Here is a 21,345-nt window from a genome sequence, read left to right as displayed (position 1 = left end):
GTTTATTAAAAAGCGAAACCAGATTGTATGTTTGGGGTGGAAAAATCTGCTCTCAGGCCTCCAGGGGTTAGCGCCAGTTCTATATCGCCTCCCTCGGTCATTTTTTCTTCCAGTCTCATTTCTACCCAAGCTAGCCAAGGGAGTGTACTCGGCCTAGATTTTTAAGGTCCTATCCTGGGAAACGAACGCACCGGGCCAGGCCCACACGGAGAAGAGTGGGAGAACCATAAGGCTTTCCGGGGCCACGTTTGTGACTACTCAGACCTGAAGCCCATATTTGAAAAGGCTCACACCGCCAGGTCGAGTCCTCGCGGCAGCGCGCTCTCCGCCCGGCAGGCGGCGCTGTGGGCTGGAGGGCTGTGTCCGCCAGCGATCCGGTCTGGGAGGCCCGCGCTGGCCGCTGCGGCCGCAGCCACCGCCGCACGTGTAGCCGCTCCCGGCCTAGGTGGCCCCGCTTCGCCAGAAGCTGCGGCCGGGCGCCGGCCATGGCGGCGGCTGAGGCGGGGACGCGCGTGTTCCTGGAGGTGCGGAGACGGCTGCAGAGCGCGCTGCTGATCCTGGGGTAAGGCCGGTGCTGGGCGCGTGGGGCTCCCAGGCGCAGTGCGGCCTGCGTTTGTGCTGGCCCGGGAGCCTCGCCTCCCTCAAAAGCACGGAGTTTTGAGTTCCTTTCTAGTTGCTTAGAGCCTGTCCGTTACTCAAAGTGGGGCTTCCCCTCCCACCCCTCGTGCTTCTAGTCCCCCCGTGGCTAGTAATCTCGGCATCACCGGGGAGCTTTTCAGAAATGCAGTCTCAGCCCCACACGAGACCTGCTGAATCAGAACTTACATTTTAACACGCTTTCCAGGACTCAAAATACACACTGACGTTTTGAGGAGCGCTGATGACACATACCAGTGTCCGGCTTTAACACAAACTGCAGCAAATGCCTTGCCTGTTTCTTTTTGGGATCCTCATTGGAGGGTAAGTTCCAATATGAGCTCTCCCTGTTTTGTACATAAACTCGAGTTGGGTTTTTTTTTTTCTTTTTGTTTTTGCTTTGGTCTATATCTCTCTCTACACCGTTTTCTGCAGAACGACTAACAAAGGTTGCAGGCTTCTTATTGGAGCTCATTCATATTCCACGTTCCAATGAGAAGTCAGCAAACGTTTGACTCGTTATTCACTACACAAACTTTAAGGAGAAATGTTCTTTTTTTTTTTTTTTTTTTGCTTGTTTGGTATGTGGTCTGCTCGATTATTCCCTTGCGACCGCTGTTTCACATAAAGTAAACTAGATGTTAAAATCCTGAAACTTACTAACAGAGCTTCTCTGAAGTCGATTCATGCCTATCTTTCTTTTCCATATATCCGCCGAGTATAGGTGTGGCAGTGGGATTTGGCATGAGACCGGAGTTCAAATCCTAGCTTCTTCACAAGGGCAGAAGTGCTTAATCTGATTTTTTTTTCCGTTGTAAAATGGGGAGGATATTTATCACCCTTCTTTCTCTTTTTCTTCTGTTTCTACCTCTCGAATCGTAAGTTCAAACAAGTATCTCGGATTCTAGTCCACTTTTTAGGGTTATTAGCAGCCTCAGACTTCTATTAAAACAAAAACCAGACAACCTCTCTACTTCCTCTTATCAAAGGGGCCCTTCAGTATTCCCTTCGGTTACTACTCTCCCTTGTTTAAGCAAGTGAAGAAACCTGATTTTGCTAGACTACTAGTTTGTCCCTAATGGTCTTTGGCTGTTGGACTTTATCACCGTCTTGCCCCTTGTTAAAGCAAAAGCAACCACTCTTCTGATTTTATTCAACAAAGATTAGTTTTGCCACATATATACATATATATTTGCCATACATATATTCTTTGTTGAATATAAATGGATTCATACAGTATGTACTTTTTTTGTTTCTAGCTGCTTTCCTTTAACAGTGGTTTTGAGATTTATGTTTCATCTATGTCATTGCACATGTAGTCCGTTCTTTTTTCTCACTGAGTAGTTTTCTACTGTATCAATATGCAATTAATTTATCCATTCTATTTCTGGATATTGTGTGTATCTCTAGAACTTTATTATTGTGAATAAAGTTGCTGTAGCATTCTTGTATAAGTGTTTTAGTGGGTATACATTTTCATTTCTCTTAAGAAATGACCTAATTCTATAATGGTACAAAGCGGTATCTCATTGTCATTTTAATTTGTATTTTCCTGGTTAATAACATTGAGTACCTTTTCACTTGCCTTTCGGTCATTCATACGTGTTCCTTTGGAAAGTGTCTTCTAATTTTTTATCATTAAAAAAAATCGGGTTGTCTTATTGTTGAATTTAAAGAATTCTTTATATACTCTGGAAATAAGAGCTTTCACATTCATGCCATTGTGAATATGCGAACACTTGCTCCCAACCAGTAACCTACGTTTTCATTTTCTTCATAGCATCTTTTCAAGAATAGAAAATTCTAATTAGAATGAAGTTTGGTTTATTGCATTTTTTTCTTTAATCATTAGTTTTGTTTGTTAAGAAATCTTTGCCTACATCAAGGTTGTAAAGTTTTCCTCTTATGTTTCTTTTCTAGGAGTTACATAGTTTTAGCTTTTACAGTTAGGCAAAATTCATTTTTCTGTCTCTGGGGTAAGATGGGATGAAATTTCTTTTTTTCTCTAAGGATATCCAGGGTTTCTGTCACCATTATCTTAGAAGATTGCCATTTCTCCCACTGAAATAACTCAGTGTCCTTGTTGGAAAACATTCAACTTTACTGTTTGGCATCATGTATCTCTTTCTATCCTTTCACTATTACCCTATGTCTTTACTTATACATTTTTTTAATGTGTTTTTGTTTTTTGTTTTGTTTTTTTTCTGAGAGAGAGAGACAGCATGAGCAGGGGAGGATCAGAGAGAGAGGGAGATACAGAATCTGAAGCAGGCCCCAGGCTCCAAGCTAGCCGTCAGCACAGAGGCCAACACAGGGCTTGAACCCACGAGCTGTGAGATCATGACCTGAGACGAAGTTGGACACCCAACCAACTGAGCCACCCAGGCACCCCTAAATTTTTTTAATGTTTATTTTGAGAGAGAGAGAGCACGAGAGAGCACATGCAGGGGAGGGGCAGAGAGAGAGAGAGAGAGAGAGACAGAATCCCAAGCAGTCTCCACCCTGTCAGCACAGAGTCTGACACGGGGTTTGATCTCATATTCCCTGAGATCATGATCTGACCCAAAATCAAGAATCAGACAGTCAACCTACTGAGCCACCCAGGTGCCTTTGTATATAAATTTTTAAGACATATGCTGGGTGGAATTTTTCTAAATCCATTCTGATAATCTCTGCATTTTAATGAAAATTTTTAGTCTATTTACAGTTAATGTAAATGATATGATTGTTCCTTTTTTTTTTTTTCTTTTTTTGTAGAAAGAGACTGCAAGTAAGCTACAGGGTGAGAGAGAATCCCACAAGGGGCAGAGAGAGAGATAAGCAGGGCTCATCTGAGTCTGGGCTCAAGTTCACCTGAAGTGGTGTTCTAGCTCACCCTACGCAAGACTCAAACTCATGAACTGTGATATCATGACCTAAGCCAAAGTCAGATGCTTAACCAACTGAACCATCCAAGTGCCCCTAATCTTTTTTTTTTTTTTTGAAGTTTTATTTATTTACGTAGTCTCTGTACTTGGAGTATGGCTCAGACACGTGACCCTGACATCAAGAGTTGCATGCCCCTCCAATTGAGCCAGCCAGGCACCCATCTTGTTCCTAATCTTAAATATTTCTAGGGGTGTATGAGGGGCTCAGTCAATTAAGCACCCAACTCTTAATCTCAGCTCTGGTCTTGATCTCAGGGTTGTGAGTTCATGCTTGTGTTGGGCTCCACACTGGGTGGGAAGCCTACTTTGAAAATATATGTATGTATATGTAAGAAGTGCTTCTAGTATTTTATCATTAGGTATGATGAAATTGACTTTTTGGCAAATCCATGTGGTAGATTGCATAGTTCCTTTGTATTCCTATAACAGATGTAAAGATGAAAAGAAAAAATATGACCATCATGATAAATGCAGAAATCATTACAGAAAATATAGTATCTGTTCATGGGTTTAATCATCTGTGAATTACATTAGAAAAATCTATTTATATTAAGCTATCTCAGCATTCCTGGGATAAACCTTGGCCATTCATTTATTCATTCCACAGATGTTTACTGAGTTCCTATTCTAGTGTCAAAAATTCAGGTTCTAAGTGCTGAGTATTCAGCTGTGAACAGTGACAATAGCAAAAACAAAAATACTTGGCTACCGTTGTGCTTACAGCCTAATGGTGGCAATGGGTGAGAGGTGAACAGAAATTATACAAGATAAATAAAACATATAGATATACTTGATGCTTATTTACTTTTGAGACACAAACACACACACACACATATAGTATGAGTGGGGGAGGGGCAGAGATAGAGGGAGACACAGAATCCAAAGCCAACTCCAGGCTCTGAGCTGTCAGCACAGAGCCTGATGTGGGACTCCCCACAAATGCAAGATCATGACCTGAGCCGAAGTCAGATGCTCAACCAACTGAGCCATGCAGGTGCCCTTAAAACATATGTTATCTTAAATGGAGATAAGTATGTAGAAAAAAATAAAACACAAAAAAGATTAGGGAGAATAGATTACAAGCCATCATTCCAAGTGAGAAAGCAGCACTTGAGTAATAAACTGAAAGGACAGAGATTTGGAACTATGTAATGCTTGGTTCTCTCTTTCCCTCTGAAAGAACAGAAAATATGAAGGGGCGCCTAGTTCAGAGAGATGTGGGCAGGCTGGTGGAGCAGATAGAAAATGGTCTAACAGAGGTATGCTAGTAAATGTCTAAAAACTTGCTTTCCAGGAAAACCAATCAAACAAAAAAAAAAAGTCTTCCTGATTTGCAGCATTTACTACTTGCTATGATATAGATACTTTCAGTATAGATAATGAAGATATCAAGCTACCAAAGTGATGTCAGCTGGTTTGCAAAATGCCTGGAATTTTAGCAACATTCTCTACTATATCACCGGGTCTTACGGGCCATTGAAAGGATTTTAGCTTGTACTCAGAATGAGATGGGCAGTCATTGGATAGTTTCAAGCCAGGTGTGACTCCTGAAAGAATGTAAGTGCACAGTGAGGAAAGCCTGAAGTATATAAAAGGTATGGAAAATCAGGTCTCAAACACTTTGTTTTTGCAATCTCAAACTTGAGAGTCAGTTACTGTCACTCCTGGCGACATTACTGTATATTTCCTACAAACAGGAACATTCCGCTACATAACTACCATGCAACCTTCAAAGCTGGAAATATGTTGCCTTCTTATACTCAGACCTCACTCAAATTTTGCCACATGGCTACATATTGTCTATAATAGCAAAAGAACCCAGTTCAGAATCATGCATTGCATTTCATTGTCCTGTTTCTTTACCTTAGTCTCTTATTATTTTTAAAAAAATATCTATTTATGTTTGAGAGAGAGAGTGTGTGGGAGGAACAGAGATGGGGGAGGGAGGCAGAGAATTTAAACAGGCTCCTCTCCACCTGTGCAAAGCCCAAGGTAGGGCTCAAACCCACAAGCCCTGAGATCATGACCTGGGCTGAAGTCAAGACACTCAACTGACTTAGCCACCCAGGTGCTCCTTTCTTAGTCTCTTAAAATTTTTCTCCACCTTCACAATCTTGACACTTAAAGATTAACCTATTTATTTGGTGGAATATACTTCTATTTGGGTTTGTTTCATGTTTCCTCAAGATTAGAGTCAAGTTGTACATCTTTGGCAGGAATATCACAGAAGTGATGCTGTGTTTTCATTGCATGCTGTCAGGTGGCACATGATTTTGACTTATTCCACTAAAGTTCATGTTAACTTTGAGCACATAGATAAGATGATATCTGCTTTATCCACCATAAAGTTACCACCCCCCTTTTTTTTGAGGCTTTAACATTTTTATTTAGAAAAGGATTGAGTCTGAAGCTATAATGGTTCACCCTAGAGCATCTGTTTTTCAATACTAAAGTCAGGTTATGCAAAATATTTTTCCTTGTCTATAAAAAACAAATTGAACAGTATCTTAATTACAAGGAAATACAAACATACACTTTAAGGGAGCCTATCTGCATTATCATGAAAGAAAGAGGACATTCTTTCCCTTCCCCTTCCTCAACCATTCAAGAAGAGAATACTGCAAACTTTAACAACCTCCTTGGCTATCATCAGAGTAACTACAGAACGAGGATATCACAGGGATGAAACTATTTATCTTACAGAAAGCAGAAGCTTAGGTGCGTTAGCTTTATGAGTACAGGTAGCACAGGCAGGCTAAAGCTCACAGTTAATGCACACCAGAACAGGGGCCCAGTTGAAGTTGTCTGACTGGGTTCCTGCTTTTACAGCAAAGAAAAAAGCTACATCTGAAATGGAGTAAAAAACAAAAAAACAAAGCCTTTTGTCACAAGTACAGGAATCTCAAACCTTTTGCATCCCCATTTTCATGAGTAGTTTTGTTAGGTCTGTAGAGAGCTTCAGTGTGCAGGAAGATTAAGGTATGGTTGACAGAGGACAGAATTCCTCATGCTTCTGGTCTCTCAGATCTGCTGAGTGCAACAGCCAGTTCTCACTCTTCCTCCTCTTGCGGATTCAGTCTGGCAAGACTCTTTTTCTCTTTGTAATCAGTATGTATTATTTGGAGAGGTCCTTTGAGACTATCTATGTAAATGCCCTTGTTCCTCCTCAGACCTTCTTGTCATTCATTCATTCATTTATTTACATCAGTATAGAACCACGGTCTTCTTTTATTCATTGGGTTACTTTTTTTTGCTCCAGTTATACCAGATGTGGCCAAGGGGAGTCCCTTCAGGTGGATTTCTGTGTCCTTTTAATGTGCTTCTATTAGTCTTTGACTTTTTCCTTTGCACAGCAACTTGTTCCAGGCTCACCTCATTCTTTTCCTGTTCCAGCCCTGGATGTAATTATTTTCACAGGGAATGCTGTTTCGTAAGTGGAAAATGACCTTTTGAAACCAAAATCTGAGCACAGAATATTCTCACTGCTATTGACGTGTCACTCTTCCCAGGCCCTAGTGCACAAAATCAGAGTGTGTATGTGACGTATACATGATGTTTATGTATGCATGGCTGTATGTGTATGCTTGTGTGTTTGTATATTATACATACGTCTACACACATATACATCTGTATTACTGTATATATTTATATACATTGAAAACCATGACTCCACACAGGTATTTCTAATTCTATTCTACAGTGGTAGGATCCATTCTGGCTTTTTCCCTTTCCCTCTTTGTTACTCTATTCTCCCGCAGTGAGAATACTGGCTTTCATTATTCTCGTGACATACATTTATTTGGTGAATTCCCCTCTATGTAACTTATCTTCTGCAGCCATCCTTTGATGCTTCCTATCCCCGCACTCAGTGTTGACACCTTCCTGGTGTCTGCTTGTGCTCTGCTATGGAATGAATTTGTGTGTGTCCCCTTAAAATTCCTATGTTGGAGCCCTAATGCCCAATATGGTAGTATTAGGAGATAGAAACTTTGGGAGGTAATTAGATTTAGATGAGGCCATGAGGATAGAGCCACTATGATGGGATTAGTCCCCTTATAAGAAGAGACATCAGAGATGCTCTGTGTCGTATGAGAATCCAATGAGGAGGCAGCTACCTGCGAGCCAGGTAGAGGGCCTACAACAAGAACCAAATCTGCTGACACCTTGATCTTTTACTCTCTAGCCGTTAGAGCTGTAAGAAATGTGTGTTGTTTAAACTACCCAGTCTAGGGGTGCCTGGGTGGCTCAGTCAGTTAAGTGTCCGACTTCGGCCCAGATCATGATCTCATGGTTCGTGGGTTCAAGCCCTGCATCAGATTCTGTGCATTCCGTGTCTCCCTCTTTCTCTGCCCTTCCCCTGCTCATGCTCTGCTCATGCTCTCAAAAATTAAAAAAAAAAAAAAAACATAAAAAAAATTAAACTACCCAGTCTATGGTATTTTATTACAGCAACATGAAGAGTCTAAGGCAGGCTCTGAAGCCCTGTACCCTGTAACAGCCACCCTTACCCCCAACCTTGATTTCTCCTCATCACTCTTGAGATCTGACATCCCCATGTAGTGGCTGCCTTCCTCCTTCCTCCCTCTGCTGGGTTTCTCACATCCATCCCAGGCCACTCTGCTTTTCTGACACTTACATAGATGCCTCACATAGATGCCTCCTACCTTACCCAGCTCTCTGTAATTGGCTGAATTTTTCAGGAAGGGGCAGAGGAGTGATAAGCCAGAGATGGGATGGGGGTGAGGCTTAGAAACCCAGTGATATCCCTTGAGGCACTTCCAAGTGCCAGTTCAGATTGAAAATTGCTGAAGTAGCAAAATGGACAAATTGTGTATCTTTAGAGCAGTGTCAGCAAACAATGGCCCATGCGCCAAATCTAACTATGGCTTGTTTTGGTACAACTTAGCTAAGAATGGATTTTATATCGTTTAAAGCATTGCTAAAAATAAAATAAAAGCATAATATTCAATAGAGACCATATGTGGCCTGCAAAACCTGACATACCATCTGGCCCTTTTAACCTCTGCTTTTGAGGATTATTCTTTCTTTTTAAAAACTTTTTTTAAAAATTATTTATTTAGAGTGAGCACTAGGGGATATGGGGGAGAGAGGCACAGGGGCAGAGGGAGAGAGACAGAGAATCTTAAGCAGGTTCCACACTCATTGCAGAGCCTGAGGAGGGACTTGATCCCATGAATTGTGAGCTCATGAGCATGACCGGGGCTAAAATCAAAAAAAGTTGGACACTCAACCGACTGAGCCACCCAGGTGCCCCTAGAGGATTATTATTTCTTTTTTTTTTTTTTTTAATTTTTTTTTAAATGTTTTATTTATTTCTAGGAGAGAGAGAGAGACAGTGTGAGCAGGGGAGGGTCAGAAAGAGAGGGAGTCACAGACTGAAACAGGCTCCAGGCTCTGAACTGGCAGTCAGCACAGAGCCCGACGTGGGGCCTGAACCCACGAACCGCGAGATCATGACCTAAGCGAAAGTCGGACGCTTAACCGACTAAGCCACCCAGGCGCCCCGAGGATTATTATTTCTTAAACATCAGTTCTTAAAACTAGACTTAAAAAGAATTTTTTTTAAAGGTTATCTATCTTTGAGAGGGAGAGAGAAAGAACATGAGCAGAGGAGGGGCAGAGAAAGAGGGAGATACAGAATCCGAACCAGGCTCCAGGCTCCGAGTTGTCAGCACAGAGCCCAATGCTGGGCTTGAACCACTATCCGTAAGATCATAACCTGAGCCCATGTCAGATGCTTAACTGACTGAGCCAACCAGGTATCCCCTTTAAGAAACTAGACTTTTGACTGGAATTTGAGGATGTATTCCCTGGAAAAGACTCAGGGTCTTGATATTCTTTATTGCTAAATAAGTGCATATCCATATGCTTGGAAGAGGAACTAGCCAGAAAGTAGTCTTAAGATTTTTTTAAGAGGCCTAATCAAGATTCCTACCTGAACACATGATATGATCTCTGTACTTAGATAACACTCAAGTAGATGGCCTGCCCCTTCTGTCTGCACTTAAGGGGCAGTCAAAGTTCTTGGCACCTCTGTTACAATGTTAAGCATATTTTAAGCTTCATATGAGGATACTTTCTATATGTTTTCATCCACTGCCATTCTTTTGGTGCCTGGTGGACAGGGAATGTACTGTGTTTTACTCCTGATTGCCTACACCCAGTGATTTGTGTTTGTAGTGAATTGGATTAGGATGTATGTTTTTCATACATCACTAGATTGTTTTCTTTATTTTAAAAGTTTTTTAATCTTTATTTATTTTTGAGAGTGAGAGAGAGACAGAGTGTGAGCAGGGGAGGAACAGAGAGAGAGGGAGACTCAGAATCCAAAGCAGACTCTAGGCTCTGAGCTGTCAGTGCTGAGCCGACACAGGGCTGGAACTCAGAAGCACTGAGATCATGACCTGAGCTGAATTCCAACACTTAACCAAATGAGCCACCCAGGTGCCCCTGTTTTCTTTATTAATTAAAAAAAATTTTAATTGACAAGTTTTTTTCTCCTGTATCTTTCATTTCATGTAATCCTGGTCTCCTTATCAAAATCCTGTATATCAAATTACAGTACTTTAAGTAAAATACAGCTTCATTGTAATGCTAGTCTCAGAAGCAAGAATATTTCACTCGCTTACCCATTCTTAACAGTGCTTGACCTGTGACAGTCACTGCAGCTCTCCATGTGCTTCCATAGTACCCAGTATTTATCAGGAATAAGTGCAATGCAATGAGTTGGGTTTTTTTTTTTTTTTTTTGACACCCAAATCTCTTTTACAAGAGGGGTTGGGGCACGAGAGGGGATGGGTACAATGGGGGGCCCAGGGCCCTTTCACTACACCACTTGTTTATTGGTGCTGCTTCCTGAGTCCTGCGGCTTCATCATAGCAGGAGGCCCAGGCAGGCTGGAGAAAGACTTGATGCACAGGGCCTTAACCGCTTCATCTGGTGAACAGGGGAGTGGGTGCGACTGCCCAGGAGGCCAGCCCCCCAGTGGGTGTGGCCTGCAGCTGTGCCATCAGACTGGTGAAGCCACACTCTCCCCAGTGTCTTGCCATCATACAGAGAAGCTGGTCAGCCTTGTACAGCTGCTTGGAGGGCTACTTGAGGATGCACTTAGTGGTGTGCTTCAGCGTGACTGTGTATGGTTCAACTCCTTGGCATCAGTGAAGATATTGACTTGTGGCACCGGATCATAAGGAACTTGTCCCAAGTTTGGTGGGCCGTCCCCCAAACCCCTCCCAGCGCTGCCTACCATCCTGGCCTGGCCAGTACAATGTAACATGTCTTAACACTCCCTTGATCATTCCTGTTCACTTACCTGTGTCCTACTTGGGGTATAGGGGGGTGAGGGGCAGAGAAAATATCTGTTTAATTGTTGTGTTTCCAGTATCTGGCACATTATAGAACTCAAAATAGGTGTATTGAATGAATGAGTGAAAAAGTAAATGAATGCATAAATCATGATAGGGCCAAGGGATGCATAGATGAATAAGCCTCTGTCTTATGCTGCCTTGAGTTCTCTTACTAAAAATATTTTGAAGAACAAGTACATAATGTAGGACAGGCCAGCATTAGATGGTGCTAGTTCAGAACCCGCAGTTGGGGAAACGTGGGAGGAAAAAGGGGGTACTAGGGGATAGAAGGTGGACTGTGCATGCAGGATGGCCCTGGGAGCAACCCCAGGAAGGTCTAGGTGGAGTAGCTGCAGAAAACATTAGAATAGAGGAGAATTGAGATTCAGGATCATTATTAGCAATGGGGAAAAGTGCACATTTAAAAATGCATCATTACCATAAAAAAGGAATAAAAAATATGTTCCAGAACATTGATGTTACTGTGACTGTGAAAAGTACAGGCTGACCTCATGTAAATCTAGCATATGACAGTTTCCTTTATGATCTGTTCACTGCTATTTTGGGGGGACAGTGACTTTAGAGCATTTTTTTCAGAAAGAACAGAGATCCATGGCCATTTTTGTCTCTTTTATCCTGTGATTTTCACCAGTGAGAAGCAATTTTTTGTGTGTGTTTTATTTTTAATTACCAGAGAGCCTAAAGAAGGAGGCATGCCCGTGGATATTTCTATAACGCCATCCGCACTCCAGGTGAAGACCCCTGCAGGCTGCACAGAGCTCCGGCTTCCAGCAGAGGTCAGGCTTGTACCTTCCTCTTGCCGCGGGCTGCAGTACGAGGCTGGAGATGGGCTGCACCTGCGGCTGCAGGTGTGGGCAGACTCCAACGCCAGTAAGTGACACCAGCACTCCTATTTTAGCATTTGGTTTTTCATTGTAAATCAAAGGTGATTTTACTTTTGAAAATTTGACCTTTTCCCAGGTGGAAAAGACTGTTCAGCAGGAGCATGGAAAGAGCTGATGGTCAGAAGTTTCTTTGTTAGCCCTGCCACTTATTAGCTGTGCAGTTGAACATGCCACTTAACCTTTCTGAAGTTTTGTTTGGGGGAGTGTGTGTGTGGAGGTTAGTGGGGTTTTTTCCTCCTAATAGATTTTATTTTTTAGAATAGTTTTGGGTTCACAGAAAAAATGACAGAAGGTACAGAAATTTCCCATGTAACCTCTGCCTTGTTTCTTTAATTGTAAAATTACCTCCTCAGCAAGTTGATAGGATGATTAAATGAGAGGGCAACTGTGCAAGACCTGGTTGATTTTCAAGCATTACGTAGGTACTCATCCACCCAACAAACATTGTCTTATGCTACGTGCTAGGCTTTGATCTAGGTGCTGCGGATACAGAAGTGACCATGCTCAGGAGGTCTCTGCCCTTAGGGGCCTTACATTCTCATGGATGGGAACTGATAATGAACAAATAAGTTACTTGGATAAAGAGAAAACTGCTCTGGTCAAAGTAGAGCAGAATAATGGGACAGGGAATGTCTAGGGTAAAAGGTTGTCAGGGAAGGCCACTCCGAGGAGGTGATGCTCCACCAGAGGATGGAATGATGGAAGTGGTCTTATCCACATAGAGACATTTCCAAATAGAGCACTTCTGCAGATTCTAAAATTGAGTTTGATGCATAATTTGATTTTGATTATTGCTATGCCTTTTATGTTTCTAATATTTTTTATTGTCACAATGATTCAGTCAGATGTAGAAATGTTTCTCAGAATAACTTATTGAATAAAATTATTGCCTCATTAAATCTCTTATCATGTAAGTAAGATGCTTTAAAGGATTAAAAATGATGTAAAAAAGGGAAGAGTGCCTGGGTGGTCAGTCTATTAAGTGCCTGACTCTTGATGTCAGCTCAGATCATGGTCTCACAGTTCAACATGAGTTCAAGCATGGCATCAGGCTCTGTGCTGACAGTGTGGAACCAGCTTGGGATTCTCTCTCTCTCTCTCTCTCTCTCTCTCTCTCTCTCTCAGCAGCATGGACCCTAGAGGTGGGGTCAGCAGGATTGTTTTGAAGAGCCATGTAGGTGATATGGAGCATTCCCCTGAGTCTTATGCTACTCTTTCGTTGGAGAGTAATTTTGCTCAAGTCCACGATTAGTGAATAACTAGTCTGAGTTGGGCAGAGTTGGTTTTAGGAATAAGGGGTAGGGAAATGAAATGTCTTGGAGCTTAAGTGACATATCCAAGTGCTAAGAACGACTGTTGTAATAACCATGGAAAGAAGAATGGGGTCACCAAGATGAGATATAGACTAATAATGGAAACTGCGAAAAGGCAGGCATGATGGTCACACTGGAGTATTTTCACATCTTCTGGATTTGTGATTTTAGGTCCCACACTGGAGAGATAGGGAGGCTTTCTAGAGACGTAGTTAGTCTGTTGCCTATCCATGTTCTGTAACAGTTGATAAATAGCAAAACTTGAACTAATAAAAAAATTTGAATCAGCAAGCATTGTTGTTTCATTTTAGCTGTAGGACTGAATAAATTGCTGTATGTTGATTTGCATATTGTTTGCATTCCATTGGTCTCCTGTTCTTTTACATTTTTAATTTTTTTTTTTTATGTTTTATTTATTTCTAGGAGAGAGAGAGAGACAGCGTGAGCAGGGGAGGGTCAGAGAGAGAGGGAGTCACAGACTGAAACAGGCTTCAGGCTCTGAGCCGGCAGTCAGCACAGAGCCCGACGCGGGGCTTGAACCCACGAACCGCGAGATCATGACCCAAGCGAAAGTCGGACGCTTAACCGACTAAGCCACCCAGGCGCCCCATGTTCTTTTACATTTTTAAAACATTTTACTCAAAATATCTGAAAAGGAAGACTTTCAAAGACCTGTTCTGTAGTGTACAAAAGGGTATATGCAAAATAGATCTCAGTACTTAATAGCTTTGGTGCTTTCCACATAATAGGTGGTAAATAAATATTTGCTGGATGAATAAATATCAGATAGATACACTCCAATGTTAACTTGAGTCAAAATGTAGTGTAGGAAGTGACTTTTGACATTGTTAGCATTTAGTTGTGTTTCGAGGTTTTTAAAAAGTTGACTTTTCAACTATAGACGTTCTATTAAGGACTGTAGTAAACATATGCTATTCTGAACAGAACATAAGTCAGATCACGACCCTTGACAGGGAACTGGCTACAGTAATATCTGATACAGCACAAGCATTAGATCCAACCCCAGGTGGCAGTGCTCTCCCAAGATGCCAGGATGTCAGGAAGTTCTGACTTGAACCTGAGCCAGTGGATCCTGCTGGGTGACCAGCAGGGGGGAGTGTTTCACTGAAAATTTCTTTATTGGTTCTAAAAAGAGTATTTTGGATGACTTACCCAGGTCTACTTATTATCTGCTCAAAATTAAAGAATACTGTTTAGTGCTACAGGGATTGGTGGACACCGCTAGAAATGAAAAGGATGACTTTTTAATTGCCAGGGCTTCAAGTTTGTAGCATCAGTTTTTAAAATCTTAACATACCTACAAAGTAAAATAAGCCAAGTTCAGATTGTTTGCTTGTAATGAGCATGACCCATTTCTTTAAAAAAATTTTTTTATACACAGGTATTTTTTTTAATGGTTTTTTAAATTTATTTCTAGGAGAGAGAGAGACAGCATGAGCAGGGGAGGGTCAGAGAGAGAGGGAGTGACAAACTCTGAAACAGGCTCCAGGCTCTGAGCTGGCAGTCAGCACAGAGCCCGACGCGTGGCTCGAACCCACGAACCGCGAGATCATGACCTAAGCGAAAGTCTGACGCTTAACCGACTAAGCCACCCAGGCGCCCTTATACACAAGTATTTTTGTGCGTGGGTTTTTGGTTTTTGGTTTTGGAAATGAAAGTTTCCTTTCTTCATGAATAAAATAATGGAAACCATGAGAATTCTGTTCTTCACATAATGTGGGAAATGACATTTTTCCATAGCTTTAACCAGAACTGAGTTTTGTTCTTGGAAGATTGAATTCTTCTTAAGAGCCATTCCATGAGACCAGTTTCTTTTTCTTTTCTTTTTTAATGTTTTTTTTTTTTTTTTTTTTTTTTTTCTGAGAGAGAGAGAGAGAGAGTGTGAGCAGGGGAGGGTCAGAGAGAGAGGGAGACACAGAATCTAAAACAGGCTCCAGGCTCTGTTCAAACTGGCTATCCGCATAGAGATCGATGCGGGGCTCAAACCCACGAACCGCAGGATTATGACCTGAGCCAAAGTCGGACGCTTAGCTGACTGAGCCATCCCTGCGCCCCAGTAGAGACCAGTGTCAAGATTCTTTTTGTTTGTATGCTTTGGTAATAAGCCAGAGTGGACATAGACCTCGTTTAAATTAAATTAAACTTAATTTAATAGAAAGAACCACCAGTCACGCTGATGAAAAACTGTACCTACAACCTAGCAGAGGGAAGCTGAGAATGGTGAAGCTCCTTGTAGTTAGTTTGATGTGAGAGAAATTGCTACTTTTCTCTCATCCTTAATGTTGGTATTTATGGAATGAGTGAAATAGCTCAATGGTATCTTACATGGATAATCTAGGGTGATAGCTAGCTCTGAGATACTTAGCAAAATCTTATTTTTTAAAGTTTTATTTATTTTAAGAGAGAGAGTGCATGAGGGGGTAGGGGTAGAGAGAGAGAGAGAGAGCGAGGGAGAGAGAGAACTCCAAGCAGGCTTCACATTGTCAGTGTAGACATGACCTGAGCTGACATCAAGAATCGGACGCTTAACCGACTGAGCCACCCAGGTGCCCCAGCAAAATCTTGTTTTTGAGAACGCTTCACAATATTTGCTTCTGGTTGAGTCATCAGATAATGCTAATTAAATGTGTACTTCTTGGTAGATTGTAAACAGTGTTTATTGATCATAATTTATGTGGCTGTTAAACTCTTTAAGTATGTTAATATATTTGTCCCAAGCTTCTAAGATTTGCTATTTCATTGATTTTTCTTTAGAAGTGATTTCCATGTTTAATCAAAGCTCACAAGCCCAAGAATGTTGCACATTATATTGCCAGTCCTGCGGTGAAGTCATAATAAGGGACAGGTAAGGAATTTATTTTACACTGATTAATTCTGTGCCTGGCAATGCTTTTCTTTTTTTTTCTGTCAGAATTTTTGAAGTAATTGCCAGGGGAGAAGTATACGACCTTAAAATGAGAGCCAGCTTAATGTCACTTTGAACAAAATCAACCATTAAGATCTCTAGCAATCATGGAGCAGTTAGGTCTTCTGAAAGGGGACAAAAGGGAGCATGGCATGCTGGCTTTGAGGGAGGAAGGCTTATCTTGGTGTAAGCCTGTGTAGCTCACTGAAGTGTGTCTCCTCTGAAAAGAGACATGGACTCTGTTGGAGTTTTATCTAGCATGTTGGTGAATGAGGTTTTCTCCACATTAAGTGCATTTTCTAAATCATAGAGGCTCATGCAACACAACTTTTTATTTGAACTATTTTTTAAATTTTTTTTTTATTTCTAGGAGAGAGAGAGAGAGAGAGACAGCATGAGCAGGGGAGGGTCAGAGAGAGAGGGAGACACAGACTCTGAAATAGGCTCCAGGCTCTGAGCTGGCAGTCAGCACAGAGCCCAACGCGGGGCTCGAACCCACGAACCGCAAGATCATGACCTAAGCGAAAGTCGGACACTTAACTGACTAAGCCACCCAGGAGTCCCTTGAACTATTTTTTTTAATGTTTTATTTATTTCTGAGAGAGAGAGAGACAGCATGAACCAGGGAGGGTCAGAGAGAGAGGGAGATACAGAATCTGAAACAGGCTCCGGGCTTTGAGCTAGCTGTCAGCACAGAGCCCGACATGGAGCTTGAACCCACGAACTGTGAGATCATGACCTGAGCTAAAGTCGGACGCTTAACCAACTGAGCCACCCAGCACCGTTTGAACTATTTTTATTAGTGCCTTTCTAAAATCCACATCCTATGTCCCCATTTATTAAAACAGAGCTTATAGAGCTAACACATGTTAACCTTTTCTTGATGATTAAGTTAATCTTGTAACCTCTTCTTGCAGTGTGCTATGATTACTCTATTGAGGTGGGAAGGGTTCTTTGCTATATTCCTTGTATTCCCAAGGTATCTCTTTTCATTAGTTTTTCCCATCTTCTCCGTTCTTCTGTCAACCTTCTTGTTACCTTGGCACAAACCATTTCCCCTGAATTTTCAGCTTCTAATCATCCATTGATTGGAAAGACAGATCAAAACCTTAATATTTTTAACAATATTTAAAGAAAGAAGTTAGATTTCTTTGTTAGATGTGTTTCATTTGAGACGGGTGCCTGAGACTTAGATGTGTATGTCTCCTTGACTGTATCGGAGACCTACTCCTCTTTCAGTGGTCCTTGTCTCAATGAATGCCGAGCCTCTACCTACAATGAGCTACTCTCTCCCCTGGAATGCACCCCACACCCCTCCCTCTCTCTGGTTAGTACCTACCTAAATTCCTTTGAAAGGGCTCAATTGCTGGGAGCCTTCCCTAAACCCTAAACCCTATCTGTTCCTCTAAAGTTCATGTGCTCTTCTAAGAATAATGTCTAGTGGTATAGACTCAGAAGCCAGACTATCTGGTTTGCATCCATCATTTTTTAGCTGTGACTCGGCAAGTTATTATTATTTTTTTAATATTTTTATTTATTTCTAGGAGAGAGAGAGACAGTGTGAGCAGGGGAGGGTCAAAGAGAGAGGGAGTCACAGACTGAAACAGGCTCCAGGCTCTGAGCTGGCAGTTAGCACAGAGCCCGACGCGGGGCTCGAACCCACAAACCACAGGATCATGACCTAAGCGAAAGTCGGACGCTTAACCGACTAAGCCACCCAGGCGCCCCTCTGGGCAAGTTATTTAACCACCCCATGCCTCAATTTGGTTATTACAAAAATATAAATGATAATAGGAGGTACCTTATAGGGTTGTTGGGAGGATTAAATGGATTTAAGTGTTTAGAGCAGTGCCTTGGGACATGGTAGGCATTCAGTATATGGTGTCTACTGCTGTATTTATTATTCTTATCATCATCCCTAACATTATCAGCATCAGGCTGCAGTGCCTGAAAAATAGTGCACTCTCAATAAATTCTTCCTGGGTTGAACTGAATAAACAGTAGGGTGTTTATTTTGGCCTTCCACCAGCCTCTCTTGCTTACTTTGTGATTCCTGGCAGTGTCCCAGGTAGATGAGATCATGGAAAGTTACCTTAGTATAAGTGGGGGGATTGTGAATGGAGCACCTCCGAGTGATTATCTTGGTTAAGAAATGAGGTGACTAAATCTGCAGAAGAGAGGAGAATGTCCTTGCTCAGATTACCTACAGGCTGAAGTTGCTGCAGAACCTGTACTCTGTGACAGACCTACCCTAGCCTGAAATGTCCAGAGGATTCCAGTTTATGTTGTAGCTGAACCCCAAAACTTTTCCTTCTCTCAGTCTATTTTAGGCTTTGGTTTAACTCTCACATGAAGTTTCTGAAACATGCCTGCCTCACCAGCATTGAGGTGACCTAGAAGTTACAGGAGGAGCAGGTTAAATTCAGTGTAACACTATTGCCTGGTACTGCTCACCATAAAGGATATGCTCATTTGTTATTGGCTGATATTTGTGTTTCATTAGAAAAGAATGATGATATAAAAAATTATTACCTGTAGCAGTTTTTCCTATTCAGGAGCTGTAACTTCTGTTTTGTGTCAATTCTTTTTATAATCATGGGATTGAGAACTAGGAGGGCTTCTAGGCGGACATGGAGGGACAGTTTCCTCTCCCTGACACTGACCGTCTGGAAGGCCATGTGGTGTAAAGCAGGAGTGGGAGAATGGGACCTTGGGTTTGAACTCCAGCTTCACCACTTAGTAGCTAGGGAACCTTGTCCATATCACGTCAGACATAATGAGTCTTAAATAGATATGTCAAGAGACAGAATCTTTGTGATGGAGATTTAGGAGCTTGTTTAGGCCTAACTCCCACTCTAAACAGGCACTCTTATTTGCCTTCTTCCTCTTCTTTTTAAAAATTCAAATCTGGCCTGTCTCTTCTCTGCTCAGAATTCTGTAATGCTTCCTACCTATTTCTGTTTCTTCTTAAGTAGAGACATAATAAGGCCTATTTTCCAAACTTGTCAGAAGAGTTAAAGGCTGTAATATATATATAATAGTAAAAGCTTGACAAGCTCTTTTTAATTGGTTTTATAGATTCCTTCCACCTCCCTCCACTTTTCCATATTGGTCTATTGGTCTTATTAGCAAACTAGAAAATTATCTACTTAGTGTTTCAAATCTTTTTGATTCAGGACTCTTTTTTTTTTTTTTTTTTTAATGTGCCAGAGAAATGACCCTCCTTAATCCCTTTTTCTTTCTGAGAAGATAAATATGGACTTACCTGAAAGTCCTTTCCTATCATACCAGTATGCCTGGCATGTGTATGCCTCTTGAGCAGTGCAGAGAAATTATTAGTAGGTGATTCAAGGCTCTGCTTACATTTCACTCTTAGGCAGCATCATTCAATATCTGCACAAGGATTTCATGTTGACTTTTTTACATTAAACCCAGTGGTCTTCTCATTTCTCCCTCAGTTACCTGTTTAATGCAGGTAGTAGGGACATTTTTTGTGCTTGTTAAATAGAAAACAAAACAAAGTGTATTTCGAAAGAGGCTTGTTTGTTCTATAATCAAAATCAACTAGTTGTAAGCATCTTTTCCAGGAGGGCTTGGATAGACTGGGTAGCGCAAGGATAATTAACCTTGGGAGAGGTTGATTTATTTATACTGGGAACCTCTCTAATAAGTGGATGCAGCAGAGTTAACATCTGCTTACTGGTTGGCCTTATTATATGGGAATAAGAGCCTTTAGTTTTCTAGGCCTCAGTTTCCTCATCTGTAAGATGAGGAGGTTGGATTAGATAAATCTGTAGGAATCCTACCAGCTGAAAATTCTGTGATTAGTAAACCTTATAAAGCTGTACCTTGGGTTCTGTGATTCATGATTATTTGGGTAATGCAGGACTAATCCTTGTTCCTTGTTTTGTTTTTAATGAAAAAGGTTCTTGTCAACCAAATTATAGAAATAAGGTGCAGAAGATTGTTTATTCATACTCATTAATGGCTTTTAATACTTAATAGTACCAAGATGCATGAAATGTGCTAATGATAACAGCCCTTTTTCTTAGTTGCGATACATGATCTTAGCCATTTGTTTTGGTTATTTGAAAATAAATAATGCCTCCTTTCTTTACCATAAAATTCTCCAATATATACGTTTTTACCAGTTCAGAGTTTTCATATAAAAATTTCTGAACAGGGGCACCTGGATGGCTCAGTTGGTTAAATGTCCAAAATGTCTGACTTCAGCTCAGGTCATAATCTCACGGTTCATAGGTTCGAGCCCCTTATTGGGCTCTGTGCTGACAGCTTAGAGCCTAGAGTCTGCTTCAGATTCTGTGTCTCCCTCCCTCTCTCTGTGACTCCTCTGCTCATGCTGTCTCTCTCACTCTCAAAAAAAAAAATAAGCATTAACAAAATTAAAAAGAGGATTCCAGCAAGATGGCGGAGAAGTAGGAAGCTCCGTACTTGCACTTGCGCCCATACCTCACACGGAAAAGATCTGAAGCCATTGGAAACCTTACAAAACCCGAGAGATTGGGAGAAAAAGGACGCAGAATCCACTGAGAAGACCTTCTAACGTGAGTGCGAACTGGGGAAGATAAAATCGGGCGGGAATCGGAGACTCCAGAGTCGGAGGCGATCCCCCTCTGCGGGGAGTGAGAGGGGAAAAAGAGAGTCCGAAACAGAAAAACCTCCGCTCAGGGAAAAACCTCCGCTCGGGGCATAGAAAGACCCTGCGCGCCAAATACCTGCACGCCAGGTCCCCTCGCGCCAACTAGCCCCAGAGGGGCTGAGCGCACTGACTTCTCCTCTGTGCTGCTTCCTGGCTGGCTGGACTTCTAGAGTAGCGGCGCGCCTGCCGCCATTGTCCTCCCGTCGGGCTTGAGCCCCTGGAAGAGCCGCGCGGGCACCAGGCGTCCACTCTCCTGGCTGGCTGGAACTCTAGAGGGAAGGCAAAGAGCTAAAAACTGGGAAATTTGCCTGTGAGTTTGTGTTTCGGGTGACGAGCCATAGAGGGACCTGTTTTTCCTCACTACAGGGGTCTCCACGCACCCAGGAGGCAAGCCCCCGCCCAAGCTCGCCAGCCTGACCCAGGAAGGAAGCAGCAATTCTGACTCCACCCCCAGAGCTCGGCAGGGGGCCTAGAATTGACCAGAGGGGGCTGCCTGGGAAGCTGTGTCTAAGGCAATTTCAGCGGAGCGTGTGGACTGGATTTTGGAGATTGGGACTGGCCTGAGTTGAAGAGTGCAACCAACTTCGGCTGCGCCCCCAGTACAGGGAGTT

The 21,345-nt window shown here is 42.1% G+C and overlaps 1 protein-coding gene across 4 annotated transcripts in view; it reads left to right on the top strand.

The window, feature by feature from the left end:
* The first annotated feature begins 396 nt into the window (after positions 1–396).
* UBE3D (ubiquitin protein ligase E3D) overlaps positions 397–21,345 on the top strand; it is a 159,148-nt gene continuing 138,199 nt past the window's right edge. For 3 of the 4 annotated variants that reach the window (XR_005531338.1, XM_039249774.1, XM_039249776.1), the window contains exons 1-3: positions 397–562; positions 11,625–11,821; positions 15,924–16,014. Coding sequence is in view for 3 of the 4 variants with exons in the window: in XM_039249774.1 (XP_039105705.1) it covers positions 486–562; positions 11,625–11,821; positions 15,924–16,014 (365 nt within the window). In the remaining variant the exon portion in view is untranslated. Of the gene's footprint in view, positions 563–844; positions 961–11,624; positions 11,822–15,923; positions 16,015–21,345 lie in introns of all 4 variants that reach the window. The other variant, XM_039249775.1, reaches the window with a different exon arrangement.

This window comes from Hyaena hyaena, unplaced genomic scaffold (assembly GCF_003009895.1).
Source record: "Hyaena hyaena isolate Hyena2069 unplaced genomic scaffold, ASM300989v1 scaffold_344, whole genome shotgun sequence".
Classification (NCBI taxonomy): Eukaryota; Metazoa; Chordata; class Mammalia; order Carnivora; family Hyaenidae; genus Hyaena; species Hyaena hyaena.
The sequence above is the reverse complement of the archived record's forward strand: the minus strand, read 5'-3'. Positions and strand labels throughout refer to the sequence as shown.